Raw genomic sequence first — 12,694 nt, forward strand, 5'->3', positions numbered from 1 at the left:
ATGTGACTTCTGGTGGTTTACGCCGCTGTTTGCCAGTAGGTGGTGCTTAGTCACAAGTCTTCCATAACCGTGCCCAGCAAGTCACCTGTAATATTTTGGGACTGTGCTAATGCTTATGGCTTGCACTACGACACAGGTGTGGCTCGTTTCTTTCTGAAGGGTCCTTAAAAAAAAAACAAAAAAAACAAAAGAAAACTGTTTTTTGATACAGACTCAGGAGAAGATGTCCCAATTGAAATCTGGTTGTAAAAGCACAACACCATGCAGTCTAGCCATTTTCTGATATTTGAACTATTGTGTAAGTGTTATTTCTTTAAAGTGACATGTCAACTAATTTCTTCAATTTAACAAGTTCAAAAACCAATTTGTAATTATCAGAAGTTTATCAACTCTGAAAGTGGAAAGTATATGTTATGACATCTACATCCTCCACGCACATCAGAGTAAGTATTTTTAGTCTTTTCAGGCAATGTCATTAACAGCGTACCTGCTGGATGGTGCAACATTTGTGTTTACTGAAAAACAAGCAATTCAATCTCACGTTACAAACTTTAGTGAACAACAAAGCAAGTGTACTCACAGCAATTTCAGTTTATTAAGACCTATAATAGGAAATCCCAAAAGTAGCCGGGGGGGGGGGGGGGTATTAGCAATATACTCTCGTAAGGGTAAAATCACATCAGCAAAACGCAGTCAAATGGTTCTCAAAGAGCAAGTGGGATTAAAAACCAAAAGTACATTTAAATTAACATTCACAAAAGATAATAAAAGCGCAAGTGAAGAGACAGTAAAACATAATGAGTGCCTCTATTAAGCAGCCCACAATACACACAGGTTAGTATAGCATAATTTGCAGACTTTATACAGCACTTATACTTTTTAGTCCACAAGTAAGTTACTAAATGGTGGAGAACATCTAATACACACATCTTGATTGAACATGGAAAGTAATACCTGATAAGAACCTTAACATTTTCAGACCCCATGACTTTGTAGCGCCAAACAGCCACCTTTCGAGGTTAGAATCTACAACTGTCCGAGCGGGACCACCGTAGAAGTCACCTCGCTTTTAAACACACCTAACTCAGAGCCAAGGTTTAGCATTGAGAAGTTTGTTTTTTTCCCCCTCGAATATAATAAGCACAATACACGATCGCTATCACCGAGTTATAAAATAACCTCACGGCTCAAATCAGGTCGGCCACATTCATGGGCATCTCCTCCACGGTAGTATTGTAAAACGTCTCGATGTCCCGAAGAATCCGCTTGTCTTCCTCAGTGACGAAGTTGATAGCAACTCCTTTTCTGCCAAAACGGCCGCCACGGCCAATTCTGCAGAGAGCAAAGATGAGCCACATTAAACTCACTGAAGACAGAGACGTACATGATGATGCAATACGTGTTGCCACTTACCTATGAATGTAGTTCTCTCGGTTTGTAGGAAGGTCGTAGTTAATGACCAAGGAAACCTGCTGGACATCAATCCCACGAGCCTGAGGAGGAAAATAAGATGAGTAACAACATTCACAAAATGTTTTCAGTTATAGGAGCGAGTTCCGCTTGAGTTTGTCGCTCGTATCAAAGTAACAGATTTCTACAGGAGAGAAACCCATTGTGGAGTACCAGCCCTAATCTGCCCAAAGTTTCGACTGCTTGGTCACTTTAGGACTGTTGCACAATTAAAAACATTTGGGTTGTAACTTCATGACATGTCTCTTCTTCCCCCCCCCCGCATACATAGACCTCATACTAACCAGAAGATCAGTGGTGATCAACACTCTGCTTGAGCCCGACCTGAACTCCCTCATAATCACATCACGCTCCTTCTGGTCCATATCACCGTGCTGTAGATTGAGAATCGTTTTAGTTAGAAAAATGTGCAGCATTAATACCGATAGAGCAAAATGGCATTGATCAAAAAGATCAGTTTAGAGAACAAACCGTACCAGAGCAGAGACGGTGAAGTCTCTAGCGTGCATCTTCTCGGTCAACCAGTCCACTTTCCTCCTGGTGTTGAGGAAGATGACAGCCTGGGTGATCGTCAGCGTCTCATACAGATCACACAGGGTGTCCAGCTTCCACTCCTGGAGATGAACAACAGTAATGCATTGTCAACTGAACACTGTTAAGCTGACAAGTCAAACATTAATATAAATCTACACTATAAAAAGCAGCTAACGTGTAACACAGGATGTTGAGACAAAGGACACTGGACATTAGGAAAGCGGTCCTCCTGAGCCTCATTTCCTATACTGTGCCGTTAATTTCCTTCCCTGGTGTACCCATGCTTACACGGCCACATGAGCTAAACCTGAGGCTTGGCTCCTGCAGTTTTAGCAGGGTGCTTTAAAGAGAAGGGACATTTGATATTCCTAACAGAGAGGCAGCTTGCTGAAACGTTACCGACCACAGTGTCACGTTATGGATAAACTCACCTCTCGCTCCACATTTATGTAGAATTGCTTGATACCCTCGAGGGTAAGCTCTTCTTTCTTCACCAAGATGCGAATGGGCTCTCGCATGAACTTCTTGGTCACCTCCAACACCTCTGCTGGCATGGTGGCAGAGAGCAGCACCACCTGTTAAAAAACACATAACGTGTTACCATAAGATCCAAAACACTAAACTGAGTCAATAAATGTTGCAGCATAAAGTCAAAATTCAAAGACCTAATTGTGTCACTGCACCTTGAGACAGAGGCCAACGAACATTAAGAAAGAGGTTCGACCACGTCTCATTTCCAGTACAGCGAGTAATAATCTCCTTCCACGCAATACTCTGCTAGCATTATTGCATGAAACAAAATCTGAGTCACACAATTATAGCAGAATTCTGTTTATGCAGAAGGGTTCCACATTAAACATGTCAGAGTTGTACTTTAACACAAAGACTCTTACTTGAATGTTAGTGCTCTGCTTCTGGAAGATCTCGTAGATTTGGTCTTTGAAACCCCGGCTCAACATCTCGTCAGCTTCGTCCAGGACAAACATCTTGATACATTTTGCAGCTGCGCAGAAACGTGGCATTAAGTCAAGCTTTTATTTGTGAAATGACGACTGTTTGAGACAGATATTCTGTTGACTAGTTACACTTACACAAATGTCCCCTGTTGAGCATGTCAAACACGCGTCCTGGTGTGCCGACCACAATGTGAGGGGCCTCAGCCTGGAGCTTCTGTATTTCACTACGGAGATCCGTCCCTCCGATGCACGCGTGGCAGGCTGACCCCATGTAGTCCCCCAGAGCCAGAATGACCTTCTGGATCTAATGAGTGGGGCCAGGGCCATAAAACACACACCACGTCAGGATAAAGTGCAATACAGATGGCGTGACATTCCCACAGTGTGTGGAACTGTTCAAAGTGATCAGTAAAATACAAGAAAATCTCCATAGAAGAGTCAGTCCCGAAAGATGGTATGCCATCATATCACTCAGTGTTCCACAGCAACATGTGAATACTTCAACCCACAATCAAATCAAAGCCAGATCTTAGACCAATGCAGCCATGGACAGAGACTACACCAATCTTAAGAGGATACTGTTACAATTTCAGAATTTTGAGAAGTTTTGAAAGAAGGGTACCTTAGTAATTGAATCAGTGTCCTCAATATGCTGTCTAGGTCTGAGATACTGTGGAGGTCAATGACCTCAGAAACAGCATACCTGCTGAGCCAGCTCTCTGGTGGGAGCCAGCACCAGAGCTTGAGTCTCCTTCAGCTCTATGTCCAGCTGCTGCAAGATAGAGATGGCAAACGTGGCCGTCTTGCCAGTGCCCGACTGGGCCTGGGCAATGACATCATAGCCTGATGGCAAGGACACAAATATTAGTTACAGCAAGAAAAGATGTCTTTTAACTCATTTTTACAATTGTGCATTTATGTTTTTATACAACAAACATGACAATATGTCAAGTTTGATCTCCTCCCTGCAGTAAACAAGAAAGTGTATAAAAACTTAACAGTATTGAGTGATCAGTAAGAAAAAAAGATATCCCCATTATTGGGTAAGTCCCGAAAGATGATCAAGCATCACTTCACTCAAAACATGAACAATCCACTTGTCAGTTAAATACGTTTCTGTACCTTTGATGCAAGGTATGATGGCCCTTTGTTGAATGGCAGATGGTTTTTCAAAACCATATGCATATATTCCCCTGAGAAGAGTCTCCTTCAGGTTCATATCATCAAAGTTGTCCGTAATCTCGGTCCAGTTGCTCTGAAATGAAAAAGGGAAAAGATACTGAGTGTATGCACACCAAGTCCATGCTGAAGGTATATTTATATGTATTTCAGCAGTGAAAAAATTATGATTGATGTAATTTTGTCGTGTTTATTACCTCGATGACACCATCAGGCTCCATTCCATCTGGCCCCCCATGGTCTTTTGAACTGTAAGAAAAGTGGCAGGTGATAATTTACTTTAAGTCAACTCACAATCATATTACCATCACAAAATATGAAGAGATTTATTCAGGGTAGAATAACTACATGTTAATGTCATTGCAATTTAAGTTTGACATGTTTATACATCTCTATAAACCATTAAAATACCTGTCCTGTTATTACCCTGTAACCTTGCCTGAAACTGAGCACAGCCAACAGGCTGATATACTGTAGAACTGTTACTGCAGCCATCTCCAGCTTAAGTTAACGTTAGCTATCCATCAGTAACACTGCAATTGTCATCTGCATGATTCCACAAACGGTGAATATTCACAGAGCCATGTGGCTCAAATCTCAACATTAAAGCCTCGGTCAGCTTTGCAGCATTTTCCTGTTTCTTTCCCATGAAAGGGAGCGCTGCAGCCTGGGCGATGATGCAATACTGATCTGGTCTTAAGCTTATAAAGCCCTCCCACCCCATTATCTTTTTAAATGACATTGCATGGGAGCAAATTAGAGACCAGCATTTTGCAATTGATTTGCAACTCTTTACACAGCATTGCTCATTTGAACTAGTTTAAAGTAAAAGTGTGAAGACATGTTTCACCTCCCTCTGCTCAGGCTGTTGCCATCTAGTCTCCACCTCTAAAGGGGTGAGGAGATGACGGCCTAGACTAGATGACGTAATGCCGGTCTGATGCATCTAACCCCCACGAGGAACGAGCTTTTAACACATTTTCCATAGAGGCCAAACTGTGGAATTACAACTTTGGGGTACCGTTTCCCATATTGACTTGCATTTGAAAGAGTGTCTGCAAGTTAGATTTATTTTTTTATGTTTCGGTCTTGTTATAAAATGCGTTTTTGTTAATTGCCCATACTCGTTCACGTGTATGGGACCGAGGGTGGGCCGAGGGCTGGGAGACGACATTAAAGGAATAGTTTAAGCGCATGCGCTACAGGGCCATGGATGCCGAACTTTTTTTTAGGCTTTATGAGACACTAAGCTACTTTAATGGGAATAAACAGAGCTCCGCCACCAACGATGTACCCACAATGTCTTTATACATCAATGTATGCATCTCATTACAGAGTCTGGGGCTTTGCTGGACGCACGTGTCAAATCCCACGAGGGCTCTATTACCTGCTCCTCTATAAATTACCGATGATGGGACCCGTAAATGTTAGAGGCCTGCTCATACGACCACCGATGATGGGGATTCGTGTCAATTTGAGAATCAAACGCGTTAGTCAATATGTCGGACAGTTGGGCCTGTGGAGCCAACGGTGGTTTCCGGTGCCCAACTAGGCCGAGTGGTAGCCAGGCCCAACGGTTACTCCGACCAACAACCACCGGCTTCGACACCAAAGTAAATTTAAAAAAAAAAAACACAACCCAGTTTTAATAACTTCCATATCGAGTTAAGAAAAAGCAACCTAATCCAAACAGCTAGTAACGTTTGTAAATTCGGTGTAGCTAACGTTACAAGGCTAGCATCACTGTTAGCAACCTAATCGCCCTCACAGCGGTTGGGGCCCAACTAATGTTAGCTAGATAACAAATAATTTGGCATCGTGCACACAACCATGGCACTCTTAAGTGCCCATGAACCATAAACTATTATTTATTTGTATTAATGTACCAATTGTACGATTGTTACCTGTTGTAATCAGCAGACTCGCTAGACATGATCCGTTCCCAACTTCAGCATGCGACTGGAAAGGTCGCTGATGGCAATGCCAACTGCTTTTATGCAGCCGGACTATTTTCCCTGTTGAAGTGAAAATGATCAGTTTCGTTGATAATATAGCCTCAGTTGACTGACTTAATGTTTAGATCACACTAACTTGTATTCACTATCTGATTTTAACAAATATATATTACAATAACCATTAAAAATGTGAAAACTAATCCAGACTATATTTTTTAGCGGAAGGATATTGCAGTAATAAGTAGTGCTTGGGCTGCTACAGTGTCCCTGAAAGGACAAAACTTGTCATGACAAGGTTGCGCAATATCTTTTTTAGAGAGGGTTCGTGTGAGGCCGATACAAGGGGTGTTAATGAAATACAGTTGCAGTAATGATACAATTACGGAGTTCATGAAATACAATTAATGTGACATTAGGAGAAATTTAAAATTGAAAGAGAAAATGTACGTTCTCATCATCATGAAACCACTTTTAAATGGTGAGAAGTTTAGAGGAGGGGACGCAGCAGTGAATGCAGTGTTTTGCATTATTTATTCATACATATTCACATATTCTATAATAATTCGGCAAATTTGTGGAATATTACATTGCAGTGAGTGAGCTAACTATGAACGACAGCTGCTTATCACAATTGAGGACTGCTTAATACTGGCATGTGTAATGGAAGAGGTGCAGCAGAGGGAGATGTGGTACATTGCACATCTTCAAGAAACCTGATTACACAGACAAACTTGTCTCACTAGTCTTTATGTGGCACAATGTTGAAAAAATTGGCAAGTTTTCAGTGTTGCAAACTTCCACTGCTGGACTTGACAAACTCCAAATTGACATGTATCAAATATCATTTTCTCTGCGGTTTTCTTTCCACCTATCATTTTAAACTGATCATTAGACTATAACCAACATAATGTATTATGCTTTTCTTGTGTTTTCCTTCGTGACCAATTAAAATGACCAGTTCATGTCTCTATTGCCCTGTGTTACCCTTACCCTTCTCACCCCATATGTTTTGTTTGTTTGAAGGTCTGCCTATACCTGGAGGATCTGCACCCTCTTCTGCGTTAGAACCCATTTAACCTGCGTCTGCAGATTATACTGTTTCCCCCCCCCCCCCAGATGTGGATGAAGTTCTCGTTAATTCCCGATTGAACAAGTAGTGTGCATGGAATTCCCTGTGATATCAAAGTCTGTACCCTTTTTAGAACTGAACTCGAATCTGAACATTCGATCCCTCCCACTAAAGTAACATCAGTTGTATACCCTTGTCTGCTGAGTGCCTATAACGATCTGTCTTCCTGTAAGGCAGTGATGTAAAGTAACAAAGTACATTTAATCAGGCACACTTGTGAGGTATACCCGAGTAGTTACTTTATGCACCTCCAGTTACATAGGTATTTTGAAGGTTAAAGTTTTCATAAAAAACATATGAGCACCTTTACGTGCACCAGTATAGTTTTAACTAACTACAGTAGTATTAGCTCCTCCTCTGTCACAGCATGCTTCTTGCACAATACATTAGAAATAATCCAATAATATGAAATCTATTTTTTTTTTTAAATTACTCTCTAAAAAGGGCTATTCTGCAGTTTTATTTTTGGACACCTTATTGCATTAAGCTGATAACTCTTGTATTTTTACTTATGTAACGTTTTTAATGCAGACCCTTTGCTTGCACTGGAATCCCTTTAATATAACTTGTATTTATTGACAGCAGGATCTGACAGTCTCCATGTGCAGTCCCGGTCCCTTCCCAACAATATGGCCTGGGCCTCCAGTCGTGCGGTGTCATTGTTGGCTCCCAGCGAGGCAAAGCTCTGCTCCTGGTCGGAGGAGGAGGTACTGCTGCCGGGTGTGGAGCTCTTCCCCTCCAGGAGCTCACATAGAAGCATCAGTATTAAATTGAGGCTGTTTCATAATGAGTTCAAAGTTCCTCAACTGTAAGTAAAGGACTTTAGTACCTCTTCCACCAATCAGGGGCGTGACCAAGGTGTGGCTACCCCTGAAATCTGATTGGCCACATAGGTGCTGATAGATTTGCTATCTGCCCTATCAGAGGCAGGACCTTATAGTTTAAACAGATGAATGTAAAAAGCTAACTTTTTAAGGAAGTTAAATTAACAGTTAAATCATATATTTTCCTCCCCGTCTGCCCATCTTGTATTGTGGACAAAGAGCTGATAGTTCGGCCTTAGATATTCAAGAGACATCTTTAGTGAAAACCGGTCAGATCAATGCTATTCCTACCCTGCAGGAGTCAGTGGCCAACGTGGGTTACCCCAGTTAAGAAGTGTGGACACGCCACTGTCACCACTGTACACATCTGTAACATGCAGATCCTATGTGGTCTGTGTCACTGGCCCAATTCATCTTGGATGTTTTCTATATATTCCGGAAATACCCTTAAACTCAAATAAGAGCAGTTTTGTGTCTTGCATATTACAGTAATCCGTACTTTACCTTTATTACAGAACAATGCTAGTGTACAAAGAGAGAGGTTTTTGAAAATTGTATTTCTTCTTTTAGGAAGACAAACAATAATAATAATTTAGAAAAAAAGAAGTACATTTTCTTAAGTTCTGACACCAAAGCAGAACAGTGGTGTGTACTTTGCCTCTAATGCACAATGGTGAAGTAGTTGGAGAAGAGTTCCTCGCCTGCTGTAATGTCTCTGAGTGACACAAGGACAACACAGCGTAGAGGCCTCTGTGCCTCATGGCTGTAGTTGACATTAGGCAGATACTGGCGGAGCCGGATGGGAAAATTGTCCGGCACATCGTATTCCTGGTAGCACACGTTAGCAGGCGTCTCGTAGGAGCAGTTGTTCACGTACTGACCAACAGCAAGTGGGTTTTGTGGTGTGGATGTCAGCCAGCTGGTGTCACTCATAATGAAAGGCCCCATTCTGTCCCTGCCACTGCATGACTTGAACACCATTTTGGAGATGCCTTTGTCATTTCCATCAATCAAGACACCATCAATACACCTGAATACAAAAGGGTTTCTGATGGACTGGAGGAGAATTGGCTCATAGGCTTGATAGATTGTGCCGGGGTACATGGCCACTGTAGCTCCTTTGGGTACACATCCTTTGGTGACAAACACTCCAGTTCCTGCAGAGGGTAAAGAGCTAGGTTGCCGGTCAAGGCAGAATCCCAGTGACTGTAACATGGCATCATCTCCACACACTGAACTTCCTCCACACTGGTCTTCTTCACTTGCTACTTGCCCGAGAAAGTGATTTTGAAGAGCTCGGAGCTGCCCATGATCAGCCCCATGACTCCTGAGCAGGACTCTGAAGAGCTGCAGCAGGCTCTGTGAAACCTCCTCATCCGGGACTAGTTTGTCTTTCGAGCGCTCTGTCACCTTCCGCAAAGTTTTCTCATTTCTGGACAGGTTCAGTGCAACCCAAGGTACAAACCTGTGTCTGTACGATTTCCATTTGTTATGAAATCTTGCTAGAGCAGTTCTAAACATCCAGATAGACGTCTGGTAGGTCGGACATAGAGGAAAGAGCAATTTTTCTTGAATTCTAGAGTCACTTCCTACATGTTGCTCCTAAATAAAAGCACAATTTCACCCATATCCGTCAAACTTTGATAAAGTGTTTTTTCACTTAATCACATGTGTGTAAAATGTATTGTGTAATGACTAGAAAATAAAATAAAAAAATCACTTTAGGATGTGGTATAACCAAGGAGCGACCAATGTTGTACTTTTATTTTAGTATATGATGCTTCAACCGGAAGAACTTTTCCCGTGCTTCTTAAAACTTTACACGCATTAGCCAGCTGGATGGGCGGAAAGGGAGTCGGGCAAAGACAAACATGGTAAGAAATGGTCGTTTTTAATCTGGTCCTCTGATGCAGATGTAAACAGTGGTCGCAAACACAAACTATCACTTTGTTGTGAGTCATACAGTCAAGCAGCTGGGCTAAGTACCTCACATTCCCTTTATACAATGAAAACAAACGCTGCTCTCGGCATTAGCATTGGCTAACTAGCTCACGGTGAGCCTAGCCAGCTTGCCTAGTTAGCTAACGTTAGCTAAGCTTGCTAGCCTTTAAGCCAACTGACAATCAAAATTAGCCAACGTTACACACACTGCATCAGCATCAGCTATGTATTGTTGTCGAGGCGACGTTATGACTAGCTTGGTTGTTCAATGTTATCATAAATGTAAAGATGCTAGCCACCGAAGGCTAGCCAGCCATTCAACACGTTTCAAGTCGGTCTCTGCTGTCAGGGGGACATGCTATTGCTGGTTATCTTATTGTTGTTATTAAACGTGATAATCAATGATTTCATGTTTATTCAGCTAACAGCTAGCCCAATATTATGTTGGATTGAGTACTGCAGGCTAACATTCCATTTTTGACAACTGATAAATAAGGTTGTTTTTGCTATTGCTGTTCTTTGCACTAACGTGAGTCTATTCGTGTGTTGCAACAACAAGTGTTTTGTATGTCTTTGTGCAGAACAAGCTGAAGTCCTCACAGAAGGATAAAGTTCGTCAGTTCATGATTTTCACACAATCCAATGAGAAGACCGCACTGACCTGTCTGTCACAGAATGACTGGAAGCTAGATGTTGCCACGGATAAGTTTTTCCAAAATCCAGAGCTCTATGTTTCACATCTAAAGGGGGCCTTAGACAAGAAGAGGCTCGATCAACTCTACAACAGATATAGAGGTACGAGATGTTATAGCCGCTATAAGAATACATCATGTATTATATAATAGTGACTGTCAATCATTGGCTGGAAAGTAATTAATCAAGCACTCTTCACACCCTAATATTTAGATCCTCATGATGATAACAAGATCGGCATTGATGGGATCCAGCAGTTCTGTGACGACCTGGCTCTGGACCCAGCCAGTATAAGTGTCCTCCTCATAGCCTGGAAGTTCAGGGCAGCAACACAGTGCGAATTTTCAAAACAGGAGTTCATGGATGGCATGGCAGAACAGGGGTGAGAATGAATCTTCAGATGGTACAAACAATCATGAAACTCCATCTGTTTGATGTAAAGAGGACTTCATCGTCTAACTCACAGAGCTACTATACTTTATATAATATATGTATATGACATATGATGTGCAGAAACATGCTTATCAGTGTAAAGGCTTCTAGGCTTTGTTTTAGAAGGTGTCAAGTACAAACTGATTGATTAATTGTAGGTTTGACAAAGTTACCATTATACATAAACCTTATGAATTGCTAAGGTTTACAACAAACAATGATGATTGCACTGTAGAAACAGTCTGCTTTGTGTTCCCCCAGGTGTGACAGCATAGAGAAGCTCAAAGCTCAGCTGCCAAAGATGGATCAAGAGTTAAAGGACCAAGGGAAATTTAAGGACTTTTACCAGTTTACATTTAATTTTGCAAAGAATCCGGGCCAGAAAGGTTTGGGTAAGGATCGTTTTAATACGTCTCATCATCAACTGTTTATTTATTTAGTGTATATTGAGCTTTTTCTGGTTATCTTACAGATTTAGAAATGGCAATTGCATATTGGAATTTAGTACTGGCTGGAAGATTCAAGTTCCTGGAGTTGTGGAACAAATTTTTAGTTGTAAGTCGATCACTCGGAATTCATTTAAAAATGCAAACATTATTACTTCTCGTCGACTTTTTTTTCAACTTGGCTCGACATCTTTTGCAGGAGCACCACAAAAGATCAATTCCTAAGGACACTTGGAACCTCTTACTTGACTTCAGCACTATGATCACAGATGACATGTCGAATTATGACGAGGAAGGTTTGTAGCGACAGTCGGCTAAAAGTGAACCCATGTATCACTGTGTGGATGCAAGTGTCTGTGACCTGTAATTCTTCCTTCCCAGCCTAGTAGAACAGGTGCCTCTACCCTGCTACACACAGGCCTATTACAGTATCAAATGATCAGATCAGTCCATAATCATGTCTTCACACATTGTGGAGTCAATTCATTTAATCTGTTTTATTTCTTCTTTCAATAGGCGCATGGCCTGTCCTTATTGATGACTTTGTGGAGTTTGCACGACCACACATCGGGACCAAAAGCACGGCAGTTTAAGCTCTCGCTATGGGAACATCCATGTGAGGTTTCTGACAACCAGAGAGCGCAGTGAACGGAGGACAAGAAGACCGCACTGAGCTGAGAACTATGTTGCCTTTTCAACCCTCAGGACTGAAATATTTTACACAACAGAGACTTTATATATGTGTGTGTGTATTTACATATATATATATAAAAAGGCATATCTCTTTGTTGGTCAACTTGTGGTGGTTTGGATCTTTTTATCTTAAGTATTGGGCTTTTTGTGTGCGCTCAAGCCAACTAGAGAGGAGTCACCGTCTTGGCCCAGTGATGTGGTTGGGCTCCGCTCAAAAGCAGGTAGATAGACACACTTTTGAACTGTTATCTAAACACGAGGGGATGTTGTTCTTTAAATATTGAATTTTAATACTCTTGTGTGCATTCCTGTTTTTGTTTTATGATACATTTGTGCGACAAGTCAGTATAAAACATTGATTGTAATTTTTTAAGCATAATGCTGTTTGTTTAAACACATGTATAAAGATAAAATAAATGTTTCAATTTGGTATCTTTAAAGC

The 12,694-nt window shown here is 41.5% G+C and overlaps 3 protein-coding genes and 4 non-coding genes across 7 annotated transcripts; 1 reads left to right on the forward strand and 6 right to left on the reverse strand.

The window, feature by feature from the left end:
• Window positions 1–571: 571 nt before the first annotated feature.
• eif4a2 (eukaryotic translation initiation factor 4A2) lies at window positions 572–6,183 on the reverse strand. Its single transcript, XM_076097508.1, has 11 exons — window positions 6,044–6,183; window positions 4,337–4,388; window positions 4,083–4,215; window positions 3,664–3,803; window positions 3,096–3,264; window positions 2,898–3,007; window positions 2,436–2,579; window positions 1,947–2,084; window positions 1,755–1,844; window positions 1,414–1,493; window positions 572–1,332 (listed from the first exon to the last, which is right to left on the reverse strand). Exons 1-11 carry the CDS (start codon window positions 6,070–6,072, stop codon window positions 1,188–1,190), a joined length of 1,230 nt encoding a protein of 409 aa, XP_075953623.1. The 5' UTR covers window positions 6,073–6,183; the 3' UTR covers window positions 572–1,187.
• Window positions 2,178–2,359, reverse strand: LOC142956950 (small nucleolar RNA SNORA81). Its single transcript, XR_012956064.1, has one exon. It is a non-coding gene; the product is annotated as a small nucleolar RNA SNORA81 (small nucleolar RNA).
• LOC142956952 (small nucleolar RNA SNORA81) lies at window positions 2,672–2,850 on the reverse strand. The gene has a single exon (XR_012956065.1). It is a non-coding gene; the product is annotated as a small nucleolar RNA SNORA81 (small nucleolar RNA).
• LOC142956953 (small nucleolar RNA SNORD2) lies at window positions 3,360–3,433 on the reverse strand. Its single transcript, XR_012956066.1, has one exon. It is a non-coding gene; the product is annotated as a small nucleolar RNA SNORD2 (small nucleolar RNA).
• Window positions 3,966–4,039, reverse strand: LOC142956954 (small nucleolar RNA SNORD2). The gene has a single exon (XR_012956067.1). It is a non-coding gene; the product is annotated as a small nucleolar RNA SNORD2 (small nucleolar RNA).
• Window positions 6,184–8,585: 2,402 nt separating the features above from the next.
• On the reverse strand, window positions 8,586–9,593 carry setd9 (SET domain containing 9). The gene has a single exon (XM_076097513.1). The coding sequence runs from the start codon at window positions 9,566–9,568 to the stop codon at window positions 8,708–8,710; it is 861 nt and encodes a 286-aa protein (XP_075953628.1). The 5' UTR covers window positions 9,569–9,593; the 3' UTR covers window positions 8,586–8,707.
• Window positions 9,594–9,841: 248 nt separating this feature from the next.
• Window positions 9,842–12,692, forward strand: dcun1d1 (DCN1, defective in cullin neddylation 1, domain containing 1 (S. cerevisiae)). The gene is made up of 7 exons (XM_076097514.1): window positions 9,842–9,921; window positions 10,570–10,783; window positions 10,895–11,063; window positions 11,375–11,505; window positions 11,586–11,668; window positions 11,759–11,855; window positions 12,076–12,692. The coding sequence occupies exons 1-7, from the start codon at window positions 9,919–9,921 to the stop codon at window positions 12,150–12,152; spliced, it is 774 nt and encodes a 257-aa protein (XP_075953629.1). The 5' UTR covers window positions 9,842–9,918; the 3' UTR covers window positions 12,153–12,692.
• The last annotated feature ends 2 nt before the right edge of the window (window positions 12,693–12,694 follow it).

The sequence above is a fragment of the Anarhichas minor genome, unplaced genomic scaffold (assembly GCF_050575085.1).
Source record: "Anarhichas minor isolate MPS153535 unplaced genomic scaffold, ASM5057508v1 ptg000024l, whole genome shotgun sequence".
Taxonomy (NCBI): Eukaryota; Metazoa; Chordata; class Actinopteri; order Perciformes; family Anarhichadidae; genus Anarhichas; species Anarhichas minor.

Bases quoted from the DNA above. Each gene is read 5' to 3' on its own strand.
- eif4a2 (XM_076097508.1), bottom strand. From the start codon at position 6,072: ATGTCTAGCGAGTCTGCTGATTACAACAG. The intron at 2,085-2,435 runs GTGAGTTTATCC...GTTCATCTCCAG, and splicing joins ACATAAATGTGGAGCGAGAG to GAGTGGAAGCTGGACACCCT. The intron at 1,845-1,946 runs GTACGGTTTGTT...CTCAATCTACAG, and splicing joins ACTTCACCGTCTCTGCTCTG to CACGGTGATATGGACCAGAA.
- setd9 (XM_076097513.1), bottom strand. From the start codon at position 9,568: ATGTTTAGAACTGCTCTAGCAAGATTTCATAACAAATGGAAATCGTAC.
- dcun1d1 (XM_076097514.1), top strand. The intron at 11,064-11,374 runs GTGAGAATGAAT...GTGTTCCCCCAG, and splicing joins GATGGCATGGCAGAACAGGG to GTGTGACAGCATAGAGAAGC. The intron at 11,856-12,075 runs GTTTGTAGCGAC...TTCTTTCAATAG, and splicing joins GTCGAATTATGACGAGGAAG to GCGCATGGCCTGTCCTTATT.